At 53.8% G+C, this 20,929-nt stretch overlaps 1 protein-coding gene across 1 annotated transcript; it reads left to right on the forward strand.

Annotated features, from left to right (window-relative positions):
- The first annotated feature begins 252 nt into the window (after positions 1-252).
- Plbd2 (phospholipase B domain containing 2) lies at positions 253-20,167 on the forward strand. Its single transcript, XM_032886701.1, has 12 exons — positions 253-568; positions 5,871-5,964; positions 10,947-11,105; positions 12,577-12,677; positions 12,859-13,073; positions 14,311-14,408; positions 16,824-16,984; positions 17,698-17,793; positions 17,959-18,030; positions 18,633-18,785; positions 19,208-19,370; positions 19,571-20,167. The coding sequence occupies exons 1-12, from the start codon at positions 282-284 to the stop codon at positions 19,736-19,738; spliced, it is 1,767 nt and encodes a 588-aa protein (XP_032742592.1). The 5' UTR covers positions 253-281; the 3' UTR covers positions 19,739-20,167.
- Positions 20,168-20,929: the final 762 nt, after the last annotated feature.

The raw sequence follows: 20,929 nt of genomic DNA on the forward strand, positions 1-20,929 counted from the left end.
AAAAGGTGAGGAAGAGGAAGGATAATTTTAAAACAAACAAAAACAATCAAGCAAGCAAGCAAGCAAACAAACAAACAAACAAACACAAGAGAGAAAAAGAACATACTAATTCCTGGGAAGGGAAGGATGCTGAGCCGGCTTTCTGCAGAGAGCTCGAGCTCTTTAAGGCAGGCCCCGCCCCTGTCGGGCCACAGACCCCGCCCACCCCGGAAGCCCAAACGCAGACCACGCCCTGACCCCGCCCCTCGAGACACAGTCACGTGGCCCGGCTGCGGCTCGGGATGGCGGCCCCCATGGACGGGACCCATGGTGGCCGGGCGGCCCGGGCGCTGCGGCGGGCTCTGGCGCTGGCCTCGCTGGCCTCGCTGGCTGGGCTATTGCTGAGCGGCCTGGCGGGTGCTCTCCCCACCCTCGGGCCCGGCTGGCGGCGCCAAAACCCGGAGCCGCCGGCCTCCCGCACCCGCTCGCTGCTGCTGGACGCTGCTTCGGGCCAGCTGCGCCTGGAGTACGGCTTCCACCCCGATGCGGTGGCCTGGGCTAACCTCACCAACGCCATCCGCGAGACTGGGTAAGGGTTGGCCATCCCCGCCACAGCCTGGCGGGTGACAGGGCCCTGGACTTTGGCCCTGCCTCCCTGGGGAGTCCACAGCCGGGTCTGGCCCAGAGTTGGTGGGTGACGCTGTAACTCCTATTCCCAACCACAGGGGTTCTCCCCGAAGGGCCAGGGGACCTGCCCTCTGTACACATGTGACCCCACACTTAAGGCGAGCTAGACTAGAGCTCGCCATGTAGACCAAGCTGCCCTGGAATTCACACAGACCTGCCTGCCTCTGCCTCCCGAGTTCTGGGACTAAATGTTTACTCTACTGCCCTTTTGTCCCCAGCCTGAGGGATAGTGACAATTGTCAGGAGCCCAGGCCCTTGTCTCCCTCCAGAGTCAGAGCGGCTGGAATGAACCTGGCTCCAAGCCAGAGGGAAAATTGCAGGTCCCTAAATTCACAAGTGTGGACCATATCCTTGTTAGATGTTACTGTCCCTGCCCATCCAGGGACGAGTTCATGGCCAGATTGAACCAGAGCTTGGTGCTCAGTGTGATCACTTTTCCAACAGGCTGGCCCTGAGATCTCTTGTCTCTCACTAACTCTTCTTCTTCTCTGGGTCCCCACATCACCACTGTGAACCTAGAACTTGACTGTGGGTTCTTGCTGGGGTCTCCACCAAAATAACGACCTGTGCTCAGTTATTCTTCCCTACTGTGTGGTCTTAAGGACCCAGAGCCAAACAAGAGTCAGGCTGAGAGAGACATGGGCAAATCCCACAGGAAGCGGGAGCCAGCAATCTGCCTGGAAACCCAGATTTGTGCTGTGTAAGGGGAGCATCCAGAACCTGCATGTCCCCATTGGTCCTGGCTGTGCTCATTCTCAGAGGGCACAGTCTCCTGCAGCATGGCTTCTCACAGGTTTGGGGGACACAGGATACTAAAGACATCTCCAGTGTTGGTGGTCTCTGGAAGATTGCTGCAGATATCACAGCTCGGTGGGGTCAATCTGGGAAGGCGTCCAGGGAGAGAAGGCCGATGACTTGACTGCTATTTGAAGGGAACCACAGCTCTGACTGGCATCAGGGGAACCCCCTGTGGCCTGTTCTCTGCTGACTCACGCAGTTTTGCTTGTTTAGCAGAGCTGAGAGGGCATGACAAATCCCTACCTGGGTGTAGAGGCCCAGGAGTGTGTGTAGGGGAGGGGGTGTCGGGGGAGGGAGAGGGGGAGGGGGGGGACTCAGGAGGACATCAAGTGAGCTGAGCATGCTTCCAGTTGCAGGGCTCATAAATGAGTGGGGACGGGTCTTCTTTGTGGTCGTGGTGGGAATTTCTTGCAGCCTCAGATCCACCGTTGTACTCCCAGGGCAAGTGGATCCCCTTCTCTGAGCCTGTTTCCTTGCCTGAGATAGGGTTCACAGGGTCCCACAGTTTCACTGGGACTTTGAAAGCACCACTGTTGATGTGAGGAGAGATGAGGGAAGGAAAGGAGTAAGTAAGGGTCCTTCGGCCATTTTGCGATTGGGGAAACTGAGGTCTGTCACCGTGCTGACATACTTCCTGTTCTCTCCTATGGCACATGCGCCCTTCACTGTGAGACTCCATCAGTACAGGGAGTTCATGGTGGGAGACCCCCGTTTACAGGCAGGGAGACAGACCCATGAAGGCTTGGGTCAAATAGAAGACATCGGGCCTGTCCTCGTCCCCTGTCAATGGGAGCTTCTGCCTGGGGGTGTCTGGCTCCCTTTTTTGGAGGGCAGAGGTCAGGAGCTAGACTCTCCTGGAATTAGAATCCCCCTTTCTGGGGGTTTCCCCCTTACCAGTTCAGGGATTGTTGGTGGTAAGTCCTCCTCCTCGCTTCCTCCCTTTCTGCTGTTCCGAGTTTGGCTTACTACTGTTTTATTTCATTTATTTATTTATGGGGTGTGGGCGGGGTCACATGTAATGTGGGCTGTGCGGAAGTCAGGACAGTTTGAAGAATCATGTCTCTCCTTTCAGTAAGTCCTGGGGATCAAACTCAGGGCATTAGGCCTAGTGGTAATTGTCTTTACCCACTGAGCCATCTTGCTGGCCCATGAGTCTGACCTTGGCCCCACCACCCAACACAGCCCTGAGACTGTTAGGATTTAGTTGTAAGAGATGAGATGTCCCATTGCCGGCTTGTCTGGGGCCTCTACACTCTTCTTATCAACTGGATTCACCAATCAGAAAGCTCTCTGTTTGGAGACAGTCGCCATGAGGCAGAGTGGAACAGAGGGAGGGCAACTTAGGAAAGTAGGCACCATCTTGAATCCAGTGCAGCTGGGGAAATGGGTCAGTAAGGCTGGGTTTCCTTTGAAGAATGGCTAAAGAGAAACCCATAATGTGTAGGGAGGCAACCAAAGGTCCTGCCCACTGATGAAGGATTGGTGATAGGAGAGCGGCCTCAGAAGACATTTCCGACCCCTGCCCACCTCTTGGCAATGGCTAGCTATTTTTGAGGGGTGGGTGGGTTGAGACAGGGTTTCTCTGTGTGGCCCTGGCTGTCCTGGAACTTGCTCCGTAGACCAGGCTGGCCTCAAACTCAGGGATCCACCTGCCTCTGCCTCCTGAGTACTGGGATTGCGTGCGTGTGTGTGCATGTGTGTGCGTGCGTGCGTGTATGTGTGTAGGCAGGAGATCTATCTTGGGTGTTGTTTCTCAGGTGCTGACACCAGGAGACAGGACTTCTCACTAGGTCGGGCTCCTGGATTAGGTGAAGCTGACTGGCTCCCCTCCGAGATTTGCCTGTGTCCTCATCCTCATTGTTGGACTTACAAACATGGACCACCATGTCAAGCTTTATCCATGGGCCTCCATGCTTGGAACACAACACTCCACTGCCTGAACTGTCTTTCCAGCATGCACCTTCTTTTGTTTTGAGAACTCAGTCTGTTCTCAGTGACTGTCTTAGTTAGGGTTTTTCTGCTGTGAGCAGACACTATGACTAAGGCAACTCTCACAAGGACTACATTTAATTTTGTCTGGCTTACAGGCTCAGAGGTTCAGCGCATTATCATCAAGGTGGGAGCATGGCAGCATCCAGGCAGGCATGGTGCAGGAGGAGCTGAGAGTTCTACATCTTCACATGAAGGCTGCTAGCAGAATACTGGCTTCCAGGCAACTAGGATGAGGGTTTTAAAGCCCACAGCTACAGTGCCACACCTACTCCAACAGGGCCACACCTCCTCCAACAAGGCCATACCTCCTAATAGTGCCACTCTCTGGCCCAAGAATATATAAACCATCACAGTGACTTTGAACTTTGAGATCCTTCTACATCTCCTCCTAAATACGGAGAATATAGTCATGTGCCAAGATGCCCAGTTTATGCAGGGCTAGGGACAGAACCCAGAGCCTGGTGTGCACTAGGTGAGCGCTCTGCTACCTGAGCTGCACTGCACCTCCTGTCAAGTTGGTTTCTTTTTTAAAAGATGTATTTAAGCAGGGCGTAATAACACATGCCTTTAACCCCAGCACTCAGGAGTTCAAAGCCAGCCAGGTCTACAAAGTGAGTTTCAGCGACAGCCACATAGAGAAACCCTGTCTCCAAAACAAAAAATGACTTATCTATCTCTGTGTGTCTGTGTGAGGTTATGTGTGGCATGTATGTGCAGGTGCCTGCAGAGGCTTGAAGAGGGCCTTGGATTTGCTGGAGCTGGACTCACATGCTCTTGTGAGTTACCTGATGGGGGTGTTGGGAACTGAACTTAGGTCCTCTGCAAGAGCAGCGTACGCTCATAACTGCTGAGCCATCTGTCTAGCCTCTGGAGAGATATTTTAAAGGCAGTTCTATAAAGAAATTGAGAACAACAGTGGGGGTGATAATTTATAACACCCCCCCCATGCTGGGGGAGATGGAGATTCGGGGAAATCAGGTCTCAGTGAGAGACCTCATCTCAAAAAAAAAAAAAAAAAAAAAAAAAAAAAAAAAAAAAAAAAAAAAAAAGATGGTAGCTTGACTTGACAGGAATCCTGTTTTGCCCTTGGTAACCTCTGACCCTATATCAGTCAGGCATCAGGCAGCAGTGCTCCATCCAGAAGTACAGTCCCAGTGGTTGCTGACCCTCAAGGAGCTGAGCTCCTGAGGCCACCATGCTTCAGGTCTGCAGACCTTCTCTGCTCTGGACATTTCCCATCCCTGGGACCCATGGACAAGGACACAGTGTCCTTTCATGACAGTGGCAGAGGCACAGAAGAACATCAGGGAGTTGCGAGGCCTCTTGTTCTTCTTAACAGCAATGTATCAGTTCTTTTCTTATCCACTGGGCAAAGCAAGCCACATGTGTGACCCAGCACAGATGGGTATGTGGGCAGAGTTCATGGTCATGGATGGGGACATTGCAGAACCTCAGAAAACAGGACGACACAGGCATCCATCACTGTGATGACGAGCTCTGTGCCTCAGTCCCCTCTTCCTCCATGTAATGGGACCAGTAACAGTGCCTACCTGAAAGGACTGTGGGGTTGCCCGTGGACAAGTTGAACGAGCTCAGAAGGGCTGGCCAGTATGATTGGGAACATCAGTTGGCATGGGTGGGGGAGAGGAGGCTGGGTTAGTCTTTGTTGAAATACATCCTCTGATTAGCACTTCCTGTCTCAGGAATGTAGCCCAGCAGGTATGCAGGTGCCCACAGGCAGGCCAACATCTGTGTGGGCATGCAGGTGCCCACAGGCAGGCCAACATCTGTGTGGGCAGCTGGTGCTTACCAGGTACCCACAAGCAGACCAACATCTGTGTGGGCAGCTGCTGCTTACCAGGTACCCACAGGCAGGCCAACATCTGTGTGGGCAGCTGGTGCTTACCAGGTACCCAAAGGCAGGCCAACATCTGTGTGGGCAGCTGCTGCTTACCAGGTACCCACAGGGAGGCCAACATCTGTGTGGGCAGCTGCTGCTTACCAGGTGCCCACAGGGAGGCCAACATCTGTGTGGGCAGCTGCTGCTCATCAGGCTGTTTTTATGGTCTAAAACTAGAGGGTAGGCAGGCATGGTATCATGCATCTGTGATTTCAGCACTTGGAAAGCTGAGGCAGGAGGATTGGAGTCCCAGGCCAGCCTGGGCTACATAGTGAGACCATATTTGTCAAAAAACAAAAAACAAAAACAAACAAACAAACAAACAAACAAAAAAACCAGGAACAATAAAATAAAGGGGCTGGAGCAGTTGCCTGGCACATGAGGGCCTGGATTCCATCTGTAGTGTAACGAACAAAAAGCTAACCCGCGTCTGCCTCCAGCTGTGGGGCTGGCTGTGGTGGCTGGCTTTGCAGGGGTCCCCACTGCTGACTGGGTGTCCTTCTTCTCTCTCCAGGTGGGCCTTTCTGGACCTGGGCACAAATGGCAGCTACAATGACAGCCTGCAGGCCTATGCAGCTGGTGTGGTGGAGGCCTCTGTGTCCGAGGAGGTAAGGCCAGTGTGGGAGTCCAGGGTCCCAGCTTCCTGTCCCCAGCCAAGCCAGGACATCCTTAGGGCCTTCAGAGGGGTTGATGCATGTGCTGAGAAGGGTCTCCATCTCCTGTCCTCCCTTAGGGGAGAAAAAGAGCCTGTCCTTCAAGAACAGCTCATAAGCTGGGAATGGTGAGACACACACACACCTGTCACGGCATGACTTGGGAGGCCGAGGCAGACTGCTGAGGTTACAGGCGGCCTGGGTTAGGGACAAGAAACAAACAACAAAACTTTCATGCGATTCCTGCCTGTTGTCCCAGCACTTGCAGGGTAGGACGGATGACAAGGATCAGGAGTTCAGAACCAGTATGACTACTCTCTCTCACCTCCCCCCTAAAAAAAAACCAAACCAAACCGAACAAAAACAACAGGAAAACAGTGTAATCTATTGTTTTGGGGTTCAATTCTAAGGTGGCATAGTCAGACCACTATCCAGTTCTAGAGTGTCTTCATCACTGCAGAAGGAAGACCTACCCAGCCGACCACACTCCATCAGCCTCAGGCCTCACTAAGGCCAGCGGTATCACATGGATTTTGTCATTCTGAACACTTCAGAGAAGTGTAGTCACATGGTGTGGGGTGCCGCCTGCCTCCTCCGAGCTTTGGTTATTGTTTTGAGATAGGGGTTCATGTAGCCCTGGCTGCCCACAACCTTAGCATGTAGCCAAGGATGTCTCAGAACTTCTGATTCTCCTGCCTCCCACCTCCCTAGTGCTGGGGCCACAGTAGTGTGTCACCTCTGCTCAGTACTGTGTGGGGAGGGAACCCAGGCCTGGAGTCACTACTGTGTGTCACCTCTGCTCAGTACTGTGTGGGGAGGGAACCTAGGGCTCATTGTGAGTGCCAGGAAATGAAAACCTTTTTATAACTGTCACTTGGCATAATGTTTTCTTTTTTGTTGTTGTTATATTTATATATTATAAAGAAATGGTTTTTAGTTCATGTGCACAATAATAGGTTTCTTGATGACGTTTTAAAATTGATGGTTGCATTTTAAGTTTTTTTTCTACATTTCTGTGTCTGCATGTGGGTAGGTACACGTGTGTCTATGTATGGTTGGGTGCATATATGTCAGGATTCATACATGGAGGTCAGAAGACAACTTTCTGGGGTCTGTTCTTTTCATTATGTGAGCCCTAGGGACTGAACTCAGGACATCAGGCTTGGTGGCAAGCTCCTTTACCTGCTGAGCCCTCTCAGTGGCCCCAATATAACATTTTTTAAAAAAGATTTATTTATTTAATTTATGTATGTAAGCACACTGTCACTGTCTTTAGACAACCAGAAGAGGGCTTTGGATCCCATTACAGATGGTTGGGAGCCACCATGTGGTTGCTGGGAATTGAACTCAGGACCTCTGGAAGAACAGCCACTGCTGTTAACCACTGAGCCATCTCTCCAGCACCCCCAACATAACATTTTTATACATACATGTTTCTGTGTTTTACCCGTGTCTCCTGCTGCGTTCTCTATTCTTCACTGCTCAGTGCCCCCTTTTCATAACTGTGAGACTTCCCAGATCCTCTGTTGTACTCAAGTCAGAGGTGAAGCTTCAAGAGAATATAGGAAGCCTGAATTCTTTTTTTTTTTTTTTTTCTTTTTTCCCGGAGCTGAGGACCGAACCCAGGGCCTTGAGCTTGCTAGGCAAACGCTCTACCACTGAGCTAAATCCCCAACCACCAGTGCCCCCTTTTCATCAAGCGGTCCATGGTTCCCCTCTGCCTTCATGACTGCTCGCCCAGTTCGGTGATTTTTGAAATATTTATTTTTATTTATATTAGAGAGGGAATATATATATATATATATATATATATATATATATATATATATATATATTCATTCTAGAGCTGGAGTTATTTTACAGAGCTGCACTCTGGTCTTCCACAAGAGAAGCAAGCGCCATGGAGCCCTCTTTCCAGCCCTGTTTTACGGTGTTTAGAGAGGGTTTACTGTGTGGCCCAGGCTGATTTCTAATTTAAGATCCTCCTGCCTCAGCCTCCTAGACTGAGGTTATAGAGGTGTGCCCCACCCCCACCTTTCTGATACTGGAGATTAAAGCTAGGCCCTCCTGCTTGTTGGGCACTCTCCCACTGGTCTCTACTCCCAGGCTTCTCTGCCCTGTTTGAGAGTCTCGCAAGCTTGGCTTGCCTGACCTTGAACTCACTCTGTTGTCCAGGCTGGCCTTGAACTTGTGACCTTCCTGCCTCAGAGCACTGATACACATCACCTACCTGGCTCCTACTTTTATTAAACTGGCTCTTCTGTATGTGTCAAGTCTCCAAAGAGCAGAGTCTCTTGCTTATCTGGTTTGGAACTATAAAAACGGCAGTCACTGTCTGGTGTCTCACCCATCAGAAATCAGCTCGGCTGTGGGTGGCAGCTTTGCCTGCACTGGGTCGTGTGGGAAGTAGAACGGACCTTGGGAAATCACTGGGCATCAGCTCATAGACTGAGACCCACTCAGGGTCCGGTGGCCACTTTGAGTATGGATTCCATTGGTGACCCAGGGACATGCAAGAGGTGTCCCAAGTGGTTTTAAGTAAGAACACCCAATGTGGCTGATGTGCTTGCTATTTTGTGGGTCCTCCCCCCACTGAGAGAGAGAGAGAGAGAGAGAGAGAGAGAGAGAGAGAGAGAGAGAGAGAGAGAATATCCCTGAATCTAATTTCTTGTTTCTTCTTTGAGCACAACTACTAACAAACCACAACCAACCCCCCTGCTCAACCAACAACTGCCCACCTCTCCTCTCAGGACCCTCTTACAATAATTATTTGTTTTAGAAAGAAACCAAAATTCCAGATTTGTCACTATGTAGGCAGGACCAAGCTGAAGGCCCTTCCTAGCAGTGACTGACAGTGGGGGACCATGAGGCTGTGCGTTATGCTGCGGGGGTAGGGCTCACGGAAGCAGCCTCCGTGGGTTTCTTTAAAATGCTTGACCACTGTCTAGGCTTCCCACGAGCCTTTGTGTATGGGGAAGTGGTTGGGGACACTGAGGCAAGGCCATCGTGGCTCTCGTGCCAGGATCCCAGTGGATGTTCCTGACCTGATGCTTTGCCTGTGTCATCTCACGGGATCCACTCAAGCCTCTGGAGGTGGCCTGGCCGCCTGTGATGGGGAGAGATGATAAGACTCAGGTCCTGGGACGTGAAGGCTCTTGTCAGGGTTAGACAGACATTCAAGCTGAGGAGCAGCGTTTGCATCCAGCTCTGTCTGGCCCAAGTCTCCAGTCAGGACAGTCTGCTCTCTTGCTGCTCCCTGCAGATGTGTAGGGCTCACGTGAGTCTGCAGCTGAGCCTCAGGTAGGGCCGGGCAGTGAGCAGTGCTCTGGAGGCCCTGCAAGGTACACGGAGACAGGGAGCATTAATGAGGCCTGAGCGCGATTAGGCTTTGGTGTGTGTCACTGGGCGGGTGGCTCTCCTGGTGGGGAGGCTTTCTGGTGGGGTGTGGCCAGAAGTTACCTTCAGCAGCTGTCCGGACAGGGTGGGGATTTGGGATTTTGCAAAAGCAAAACAAAACAAAAACCAAAACAAACAAAACCAAAACAACAACAAAAACCCACATGTTGGTATGGGTCCCAGTCGGGCCTGTGATTTGATGTCTGGGTGTTTGGGGATGCAGGTACTTGCCTACCTGTGTCTCAGTTTCCCCAGCTGTAAAGTGGATGTGTTGGTCTCACTTCACTGTAAGGAAACAGCCAAGACAAGGAAAGGAACTCATACAGCCAACTGGCTCTTATGTTGCAGCCCAAGGCCAGGCAGATCATTGCCTCGGGCCTCTGCTGGGGTCTGGACAGCAGTGACAGGGGCATGCATGTGGCAGAGCAAGCGTTCCCTTCATGAGCCAGAACGCAAACATGGAGGAGGAAGAGACTGGGGTTCAGGACAAGCCTCAGAGACCTTAGGCTCTCCCTCTAGATTCTGCCTTCCATCAGCACCTTCCCAGTGGACCAACCCCATAACAGCTTCTGAACAGCCAGCCCAGGCTGGACCACTGTGTGGGGAGATGCTGTTCACTAGCATGAGCCGCAGGCCAGCAGCCCCACCCCCAGTCTCCAGGAAGCATCAGCTGTGTGCCCTGGTCATTCTGGATGAGGCTGACCTTGGTGGGCTCACCGGTGCTGCTGCAGTCAGCTGGCTGGGTGACCTGGGATAACCTCATTCACGCCCAGCAGCTGGGGGACAGAGTACGCTGGCTGTAGTCTTTCCCCCAGCAGGCAAGCCCAAGCTCATCCAAACTGCACCTGGGCATGCCAACAGCCTGGCACACTTCTCTGCCCAGTGCGTCAGCAGTGGGGGCTTGTCTTGTTTCTGCCATGCTTGGAGCAGAGCAGGGAGCCGCGCAGAAACACATTCATCTGGCTGAGAGTTATGGTCGTGTTTGCAGTGCCTGGAGTCATCCTAGCAGGCCAGAGGAGCGTGAGCCTGTCTGAAGATCCCGGCAATGGCTGGGAACGTAGCTGCGTTAGTAGATAGCTTGCCTGGCAGGTTCCATCCGCAGCATTCTGTACGCAGGCTTGGTGGTGCACACCTGTAATCAGCACTTGGCAGGCGGAGGCGGGAAGTCTCTAATGTGGGTAACCCCACAACCCAACAAACAACCCAAACAAAAGAAAACAAAATCAGACCTCAGGGGCTGGGCTATGGTCCGGTGGCTGGTGGCCCCCCTGGAGCCCAGGGTCCAACCTGCGGCACTACAACCATAGACAGAAGCAACCCACGACCCCATGTTCGATGGCAGCGCACATTGCTCAATCCAGGTCCCAGCAACAGAGGCGGTGCAGTCTAGGCTAGACCTTCTGTACCCCAGGTCCCAGAGCAGGCAGGCCTAAGGGGATGTGAGCCTTGAGGGGGCTGAGAGCCATGTGGTAGGTGTGGGTGTCCTCTAGCCTGGTCCTCAGGGTCCCGCACAGAGAGCAGCTGTCTTGTTATCTCTACAGCTCATCTACATGCACTGGATGAACACGGTGGTCAATTACTGCGGCCCCTTCGAGTACGAAGTCGGCTACTGTGAGAAGCTCAAGAGCTTCCTGGAGGCCAACCTGGAGTGGATGCAGAGGGAGATGGAGCTTAGCCCGGACTCGCCATACTGGCACCAGGTGGGCTAGGCTGCCCCGCTTGTGGGAAGGAAGGCGGCTCTTTTGGGTGTACCCATCTCCTGTACAGTCCCTGGCTGGCCCTGAGGGAGCCAGAATACCAGCCCATTCTAGTGTCCATCAGCATCTGCACCCCTTGTCCCCAAGCTACCATGCTTCCATCTGCCCGCCTGACGGACCTCCAGCTGCCCAGGTGCCCAGCCCTGTTACTTGCTGTCAGAGGACTGAACTCAGTGGTGACACATGGCTCCTGCTGTCAGTTAGGCAGCAGAAGGCTGGACACAGGAAAACACTATTTCAGAAGAGGAGGGAGGAGAGAGACGAAAGCACACAACATAGCAGAGCCTTGCGTTCCCTCCCTGGACTGACCTTGCACAGACTGGATGCTGAGGGGCCAGGTCCTGGGTAGCTAGCATGGTTCTCAGTGCAAAATCCACACACTCTGAATTCTCTACAGACATGAGGGTTTAACTGTGCAGCACAGGCAGTGGCCTCTATGGGTGATCCTGCTACCCTCCAGTGCTCACGCCATTATCCCCCACACACGGCCCTCCTGGCCAACCCATCTCCTGCCCTGGCTGCTTCAGATTCTCTTTCCTCACATGCTCACCCACTCTTCCCCATGTCTGCTTACCATCAACACACAGCAACCCATCTACCCTCCAAACCTCCCATGTGCCCGCCCCCTTCTATCCCATTCATCTGTCCATCTGACCATCTGCCCACCCACCCATCCATCCTTCTATCCATCCATCCTTCTATCCATCCATCCATCCATCCATCCATCCACTCATCCATCCATCCACCCATCCATCCATCCACCCATTCATCATCCATCCACTCATCCATCCATCCACCCATCCATCCATCCATCCATCCATCCATCCATCCATCCATCCATGAATCTAAGGTATCTATTTCTGAATAATACATCTACTTACCACCCACATGTGCACACATCAACCCATCCACTCTCCAAACCATCCACCCACCCTTCCTCCTGTCTGTCTTGTCTGTCCACTTCCTCCTGTTGCTCCTTCCCTATCCTGTCTGCCCACCTCTCTTGTTTGCACTTAACTAAGTCCCTGGAACATGCCCCGCACAAGTCAAGACCCAGCAGGGTCACAGTGATGCCTCTAGTTACATTGCTGAGGCAGAGCAGACAGCAGGGAGAAGGCACAGGTGCCAGGGACAGCCACACAGCCAGCGTCTAAGACTAGGGAGGTGTTGGCGGGGGTTCCGGCCAAACTGGAAGGCTTTATGGAAGCTCTTTAAAGAAGGCTTTTGACCAGCTCTTTAATTGAGGGTGACTTGGGACCAGTATGCGGGTGTGTCATAGCATCTATTCACTGAAAGCAGGAGAGGGGTCAGGGCTGGCTGGGGCCTGTGGAGCACCCCTGAGCCAGGTCAGAGCCCCTGCAATTATGTAGAAGTGGTGAGCTGGGGAGCCTCATCCTCCCTCTCCCTCCCCTAGGTGCGGCTGACCCTCCTGCAGCTGAAAGGCCTGGAGGACAGCTATGAAGGCCGTTTAACCTTCCCAACTGGGAGGTTCAACATCAAACCCTTGGGGTTCCTGTAAGTGTCTCCCATCAGCCTCCTGTAGGGTGGGTAAGGAGCCATGAACTTCCTAATTATCCTGGTTCCGTGCCAGCTCTGCCACGTCCTACTCCCACGACACAGTGGGTCGACTGACCACAGAGCCTCAGCAGTGACATGGTGCAGAGTAGCCCCTGACCCTCCCATCCTGCCTCTTAAGCCTGCTGCAGATCTCTGGAGATCTGGAAGACCTAGAGCCAGCCCTGAATAAGACCAACACCAAGCCTTCCGTGGGCTCCGGTTCGTGCTCTGCCCTCATCAAGCTGCTGCCCGGCAGCCATGATCTCCTGGTGGCTCACAACACTTGGAACTCCTACCAGAACATGTTACGCATCATCAAGAAGTACCAGCTGCAGTTCCGGGAGGGGCCGCAAGGTGGGAGGAGGGAGCATTCTTGAAGGAGGGTGGGCATGGGCATGCGCACAGGGGTGAGGCTTTGGGCGGAGTTCTGGAGCAGTGCCAGGAATTCTTGGTAAGCAAGGCATTTCTTTCAGCTGGTCCCCGAGGTTACCATCACCATCTGCCCCTCTGCCTGCACCTACCCTTCTTCCTTCTGCCGATTCTATTCCTGGGCCTCTTGCCCGGAAAGTGCTGTATCACTGAGCTCCATGTCTCAGCTGGCCTTGAACTCTAGTGCATAGACCGTCATCCGATGAGGCAGGCAAACAGAGGCAACGGTGAGAAAGCAGTTAGTGGGGTGCTACTGAATTAGAAATCCTCCTGCCTCAGCCTCTGTCTTACTGGATGACAGGCTCTCACCACGATGGTGTCTAATATTTTTAACCTTTTAAACCTGTTTGAGGGCTGGGGATAGAGCTCCACGGTGGAATGCTTGCCTATCTGAGCAAGTCTTCCCTGAAACAGTACCACCAACACTTGCTGGGAGCCATGTGTAGAGGAAATCCTGCCACGGTGAGGCCCACAGCCCTTGGGAGGTTCTCCCTGTGGATTGGTTGTTTTCTTGCCGATATTCCAAGGTCCCCTTTGATTTTGCGTTGCTTTGTTTCTCCTGTGACATCACTTGTAAACAGTCACAAACCTCATGGGTCCAGAGGAGACACCTGCCCACTGTGAGCTCCCCACGCAGACCCTTCTGATGAAGTCAGATCCATCTACAACTTTAAATGAATTTATTTATTTGAACCTTTTAAACACTAATTCACCATTCAGCAGTGTTTGAGGAAACCCCATTTCCAAATACACTGAGGAGCATCTTGCGTTGGTCGCATTGCAAGTTTGTTCTGGGAGCAGCAGACAGTCAGCAGGGCGCTCCCCCCCCCAGAGGGTGCTTTCCCTGTTTCCTTTTCCTGCTCCTCCTCCCTTCCCCCCTCCCCCTCTCCTTCTCCTCTTCCTCTATCTCCTCATCTTCTTCTCCACCTCCTCCCCTCCTTTTTGAATGGAAGTCTTACTATGTAGTCCCCGTGGCTTTGAACTTGGGTCCTCCTGATGATAGCATTCCAGGCAGGTGGCACCCACACCTTTGTGGGTTTCTTTTGAAGGGATGAGAGTGGCCTCCTGAGGACTGCTTGTTCCTCACTTGAGACCCCAGCCTTGTGGGATGGGGGATGGGTTATCTACAGGGCCTGCCTGACCAGCTCCTGCCCCCCACCAGAGGAGTACCCCCTGATTGCCGGCAACAACTTGATTTTTTCGTCTTACCCGGGCACCATCTTCTCCGGTGATGACTTCTACATCCTGGGCAGTGGGCTGGTGAGTGGCTGAGTCACATGTTCCTTGGGGACACGGCACATAGAGGCTCTGGGGATAACATGAAGAAGATGAGGCATGCAGGGCTTCTGACTCTGAAAGCACCAAGGCTTTAGGAACTACTGGTGTGAGGGACCTTTGCGAAGCCCCTGAGTGCAGGGACCTTGTTTGGTTTTCTGTGTTCAGTGCAAACACCTCTTTCTGTCAGTGACCTTGTTCTGCCCTGCCTTCCCCTCTCCCCACCCCCTAACCTGGCCCTGTCCTGAGGAGCTGCTGTTTACAGCGCTTTGCTTCTCCTGCTCCCTGGCTGCTGTCCAGGCCCCTTTAGAAATCTGTTCCTGGCGCCTGAGATCTCACACTGATGCTGCCAGGAGACGCACTTAGCTGCAGTGTGCCCCGGGTGCAGGGCTCTCTCGGGCATGGTGGGGCTCATGGCCCTGTGTTCCACGTTGCTCTTCCTAGTGTGGGAGAGGCAGCCCCTGGGGGCCTTAATCACAGGAGCCCCAGGCAAGCAATCTTCCCCCACCTCCCACCTCCCATAGGGTTAGAGAGAGAGAGGGAGAGAAAAGGGTGGGCCTCGTCGCTAGCTCAGCACGGGAGACTATGAAGCCCACTGCCTTTCCTTGTGTTTGTGTCCTAAACCCTTTGCAGTGTAGGATGCTGGTGACCTCCTCACACCCCCTTATTGTTTGTTTGTTTATCGGGAGACACTGTCTCACTACGTAGCCCTGCCTGCTTTTGACTTTGCTCTGCAGACCAGGCTGGTCTTGAACTCAGATTGTCCTGCCTGTGGGCTTAAAGGTACAGGCTACTAAACTCGGCTTCCCCTTTTTATTCTGTGTTTTTGTTTGTTTGTTTGATTCATTTATCTTTAAGGCAGTGTATCTCTCTACAGTTCGGGCTATCCTGGAACTCAGTATGTAGCCCAGGCTAGCAACTCTCCTTCCTTCCTCAGCCTTCTGAGTAGACTGAGATTACTTACCTGTGCCAGGCTTGGCTTAGATGTCATTTTTATTTTTCTTCTCTTTATGTTCTGGTTTTCTAAAACAGGTCTCATGTAGCCTGGGCTGGCCTATGTAGCTGAGGTTTCCTTGAATCCCTGATCCTCCTGCCTCCACCTCCCTAGGGTTAAAGATAGGCAGAACTATGCCTGGCTTCAATGTCTTCTTTCAAAAACGTGTTTATTTTACATATCTGAGTACACTGTAGCTGTCATCAGACACACCAGAAGAGTGCATCAGATCCCATTACAGATGGCTGTGAGCCACCATGTGGTTGCTGGGAATTGAACTCAGGACCTCTGGAAGAGCAGTCAGTGTTCTTAACCACTGAGCCGTCTCTCCAGTCCCGATGGCTTCTTTAAAACACTGGCCTAAACTCACACTTGAACTCCTATCACTTGGAACGTGGAGGCAGGAGAATAACCAAGAAGAGTTTGAAGCTAGAGTGAGCTAGCCCATGAGACTGTAAATGCCCCCAAAATAAGTAAAACTTGCAAACGCTCTCCTAGGTGGGTCCTGCCAGCTTTTGGCTCTTTTTAGCCTCCTCGTGTAAAGGAAGACTCAGGCCAGCACCCTTCAGGGGCACAGGGGACTAACCTCTGGCTCGCTGGGAGGAGGTTGATAGGAGCCTGGGCCCAAGTGCTCATCAGCCACAAGCAGCTGGTTCTTAGCCTCTCCTGGTCTCGGTGCACCTGCCTTCCAGGAGCAGGCACCGGTGCCCTCCTGTGTGTGGGGAGGGTGGGAAGAGCTGCCTGGGACTCAGCTGTCGGATTCCCCCACTGCAGGGCCCCCACCAGCTGCCCGGATGTGGCCTTTTGCAGGTTAAGTTTCAGGGGCTCTGCTTGACTGTTGATCAGGCTTTTTTGGTTTGTTGGAGACCAGACTCACCTTGAACTTGCGGCAGTCCTGCCTGCCCCTGCCTCTAGAGTACTGGGCTATAGGCACGGGCTACAGGCGTGTGCCACCCACCTCGCCTGGCTGCTTCTGCACTGGCTTTCACTAGTGAGAACAGGGCATGTTTGTGCAGACACACGAGGACTCCAGGGACAGTGAGGAGACAGCTGCATAAGCAGCAGTGGATGGCTCGTGACTCCGAGACACTGCGGGGTGGGCTGGGATCCTCCCAAGGTCTCTGGCTGCTGGGGCTCCAGGTGAATAGCCTCTCCTTGTGGAGCTGAGAGGAAGAAGGGTGGGCTGCTGTCTCTTGGGGGAGAGCTCCCCCTTTGATAGGAGAGGCACCCGGGGATGGCGCTCTAGTCGCCAAGGCAGAGCTGGGTGCAAGATCCCGAGTCTCCCTCAAGCCGAGTACCTTTCCAAGGAATCCCTGAGGGGTGTGCGCCAAGGCAGCGGAGCGTTGCGAGGAAAGACCTGCTGGGCTGCCACGTGGAGGCTGAAGCCCACCTTGTCTCTCTCACAGGTCACCCTGGAGACCACCATCGGCAACAAGAACCCAGCCCTGTGGAAGTACGTGCAACCCCAGGGCTGTGTGCTGGAGTGGATTCGAAACATTGTGGCCAACCGCCTGGCCTTGGATGGGGCCACCTGGGCAGATGTCTTCAGGCGGTTCAATAGTGGCACGTGAGTGCAATCCTGTTCCACGGCCCTTACTTGGGGACCATTTAATCCTCAGACCAGAGGGGACCCATGAGGTTCCAAGGCCCTCTGCTCAGCCCCTTCTTGCAGAAGCTCCCTGGGGAAACTTGAGCGGCTTCCTTGGTTATATTTGGGGAAACAGGCGCAAGAAAGAAAAGGTTTTCTTGGGGTTGGGGATTTAGCTCAGTGGTAGAGCGCTTGCCTAGGAAGGGCAAGGCCCTGGGTTCGGTCCCCAGCTCCGGAAAAAAAAAAAAAAAAAAAGAAAAGGTTTTCTTTTTTCTTCCGCAAGCTCTTCCTCTTGGGGCTGTTTAACTTAGAGGGCTCAGGTGGTGGAAGAGGATGAGTCTGGGGTGGGGCCTGGGAACCAAGTGCCTAATGCCTAAAGTGGGTAGGTCTCAGAGTGCCTCTGGGGTGGGGCCTGGAAACCAGGCACGGGAAGTGGGTACTTCTACCTACGTCTATGAGCGCCTAACCAGAATGGTTCTTTACTTTAGCAAATTCTAGGAAGCCGTGGGCTGTACTTGAGCAGGGAGGCAGCACGCACAGCAAGAGGGTTTTGTGGGTTCCCAGTCAAGCTGCAGTGTTAGGGCGTTGTCCCTGAGTCCTGGCTGTATGGGGTACTGGGTTGGGAGAGGTGTGCTGGAGAGGGCTGCAGAAGGGTTCCGGGCGTGACGTGACTCCTTCCTCGTGCCTGGCAGGTATAATAACCAGTGGATGATTGTGGACTACAAGGCATTCATCCCCAATGGGCCCAGCCCTGGAAGCCGGGTGCTCACCATCCTAGAACAGATCCCGTGAGTCCCCGGGGCAGAGGGAGGAAGGGGAGGCTAAAGGAAGGGTGCCCCCGATGGGACAGGAGGTTTGGACACAATACAGTTCCTGCCCAGGGTGCCGAGGGCCCTCACATTGGCTGAGCCCCCGAGTGTCCCCTCACCTTTGTCCATTGCTCTTGGTCTCAGGGGCATGGTGGTGGTGGCCGACAAGACTGCAGAGCTCTACAAGACGACCTACTGGGCTAGCTACAACATCCCGTATGTGCCCTTGCTTCTTTATGTGGCTCCCTCCCCCCACATCTGTCCTCTCTAAGGCAGGGTCCTTCCCCTGGTGACATTTTAAATATGCAGAGCAAGGAGAACAGCCCCCATCCTGCAGGGAGAGCAGTTTGGGGCGGCCACACCTTGGGACTGGGCATTGCCAGGAATTCAGCTGGATCTGCCCCCGCCTCCTGGGAGGTGGAGATGTCCATCAGTACCCAGGCTGACGTTGAAGTGTGGCTGGGTGGCCTGAGTCCCATGAAGCCGTCTTAGCTGGATTCTTCAGAGCCACCTTATGTCTTGTGCTTTCCCTGCTGGCGTTGGGTCCTTATGGCCATGATACATGAGTACAGCCATTTATTCTCATTCCACAGATGTGGAAACTGAGGCAGGAATCCTGGCTCACGCACAGCTTCATGGTGAGAGAATAGTGAAGCGAGATTTGATTCTAGAGCCCAGATTTATCCCCTATAGGATAGAAGGGCCTTGCTACAACCTGACTGCAATGACAGCTGTCCCACCGTGTCCCCCACCCCCATACCAGCCACAACCAGCTGTGTGGCCAGTGGGAGTCGTGGTGACCACCCTTGTCCCAACAGGTACTTTGAGAGTGTATTCAACGCTAGTGGTCTGCAGGCCCTGGTAGCCCAGTACGGAGATTGGTTCTCCTACACCAAGAACCCTCGAGCCAAGATCTTCGAGAGGGACCAGTCACTAGTGGAGGACGTAGACACCATGGTCCGGCTCATGAGGTGGGTCAGCACACTCCAGGCTTGGTGCGGAGAGTCACCTCTGCATGGCTACCACTGAACCAGCCTTGGTCTGCAGATGGGGGCCTGCTCTCTACCGTCCTCGGGGAGGCCCTTCTGAGAGGTGGAGATGCCTGCCCAGAACCCAGGCTGGAGCTGCAATGTGGTTGGGCATCCCGAGTCCCTACAGATGCTGTCAAGGAACAGAGCAGGAGTCTGACCTGCTTGGAGGAGGGTGTGGAGAACCTCCCCAGGAAGAGCTGAGTGATGGGCCTGGGTGACTCAGTCGGTGGAGGGGACCCTGCCCAGGCCAAGACTGGTGCTGGGATACGCCCAGAAAGATCAGGCAGTTTCAAGGCCACCCTGAGGCAGGAGGAGCTTGGTCTTTCCCCAGGGTGACTGCCATTCCTTCCTCCCGCACCCAGGTACAATGACTTCCTTCACGACCCTCTGTCGTTGTGTGAGGCCTGCAGCCCGAAGCCCAACGCGGAGAACGCCATCTCTGCCCGCTCTGACCTCAACCCTGCTAATGGCTCCTACCCATTTCAGGCCCTGCGTCAGCGCGCCCATGGCGGCATTGATGTGAAGGTTTGTCACCTAAGCCAGTTGTCACAGGCCCTGGGGAAGGATGGGTAGGACAGGTGGAGGGTGAGAGGTCAGACCTGGGCTGAAGTTGGGTCAGTTTAAGGGGACATCTGCTTTGGGTCAGCTTCAGAATGGTGTTTTAAAGAAAGGTCATGGTGAGAGCTGGGCCTCACCAGCTCCGTGGTGTGCTCTCTGACCCTCAGGTGACCAGCGTTGCACTGGCTAAGTACATGAGCATGCTGGCAGCCAGTGGCCCCACGTGGGACCAGTTGCCACCGTTCCAGTGGAGTAAATCACCATTCCACAACATGCTGCACATGGGCCAGCCTGATCTTTGGATGTTCTCACCCGTCAAGGTCCCATGGGACTGAGAATCTGCCTCCGCCCAGCTGCCTTCATTTTGTGTGACCAGTGGGGTCCCACACCTGCCGTCCACCCATCGGGGTTCTGTCTTCACTGGACTCTGATTCTAGTGGTTTCTTTCGCAAGGACACAACCCAGTGGGCTCTGAGCTGCCTCCGTCCCTGAGCCCTCTGCCCCTTCGTGGCTCTTCCTCCCTGTCCCTGTCACCAGCAGGCTGGGACTTATGCTTGGCTGTGGGCCCGGTGGGACCCTAGGTGGTATTCTCCCAGTGCTGGTCCCTCAGCATGTGTGTGAACTGATGGGGCTCCTGGTTGTCACTACTGGCCTGCGGGCCCATCGCCTCAGGAGGCAGCCCTGGTGTCCCCTTCTCTGGGCAGCTTCCCTAAGTGCAGGAACTTGAAAACAAAAACCAAAGTTTCTGGCTGCTTGGAGCTGGAGGTCTTGAGTCTTCTTTCAGCATGAGGGAGGGACCATCACCCATACTCCTACCCCTACTCCCAGCCATGCCTGCCCCTGGCCTCCTGCTAGGTGTCCCTGGTTGTGTGCTATGGCGGCAAAGCCCTGGCTGTACTTCTGTTAAAAGGGCCTTGTGAGGCAGGCGGCACCACACCCTATCCACTGCTGTCTCCTTCCATCTGTCCTTTCTCTCATGTGTCAGTCCACATGTCCATGGTCCATCCAGAACAGCCACAGGCCCGTCTGTCCACCCGCCCATCCATCCTACCATCTTCACTCATCCATCCGTCCCAACAACCTCACAACAGACCACTCACCTGTCCACTGACCTCTTCATCTGTCTGTCCATCCTCACCTGCTCACCACCCATCCACCCAGAACTGCACATCTTTTCCTTTTGCCCTGTGTGGTCTTGAACTTGTGGCCGCGTGCCTTCACTGCTCACATGCTGAATTTACATGTAGGGCCACCAGGCCTTTTTTCTGTTTTTTGTCGGTCCATTCATCTGTCTGTTCCTCCATCTCTCCATCCATTTATCCTGTTAGTCCTTCTGATAATCAACCCTTCTGCTCAGCATCCGTCTCTACTCTGTACTCTGCGTCCTAGTCTGGCCCACCCTGCTAACCACTGAGACCCTAAATCCTAGACCCAGAGACCCACAGGAAACCAAGTTCCCCTGTGTGGGGCACGGAGAGCTCACAGCCTGTGAAGCAGAGGCCCTCAGATGTGTGGGTGGCTTTACC

Source organism: Rattus rattus, chromosome 16, assembly GCF_011064425.1.
Source record: "Rattus rattus isolate New Zealand chromosome 16, Rrattus_CSIRO_v1, whole genome shotgun sequence".
In the NCBI taxonomy this organism is placed as follows: domain Eukaryota; kingdom Metazoa; phylum Chordata; class Mammalia; order Rodentia; family Muridae; genus Rattus; species Rattus rattus.

Excerpts from the sequence above, each read along its gene's own strand:
- Plbd2 (XM_032886701.1), top strand. The coding sequence starts at position 282 with ATGGCGGCCCCCATGGACGGGACCCATGGTGGCCGGGCGGCCCGGGCG. Across the intron at positions 12,678-12,858 it reads ATCAAACCCTTGGGGTTCCT|CCTGCTGCAGATCTCTGGAG; the intron begins GTAAGTGTCTCC and ends CTGCCTCTTAAG. Across the intron at positions 16,985-17,697 it reads AGGCGGTTCAATAGTGGCAC|GTATAATAACCAGTGGATGA; the intron begins GTGAGTGCAATC and ends CGTGCCTGGCAG.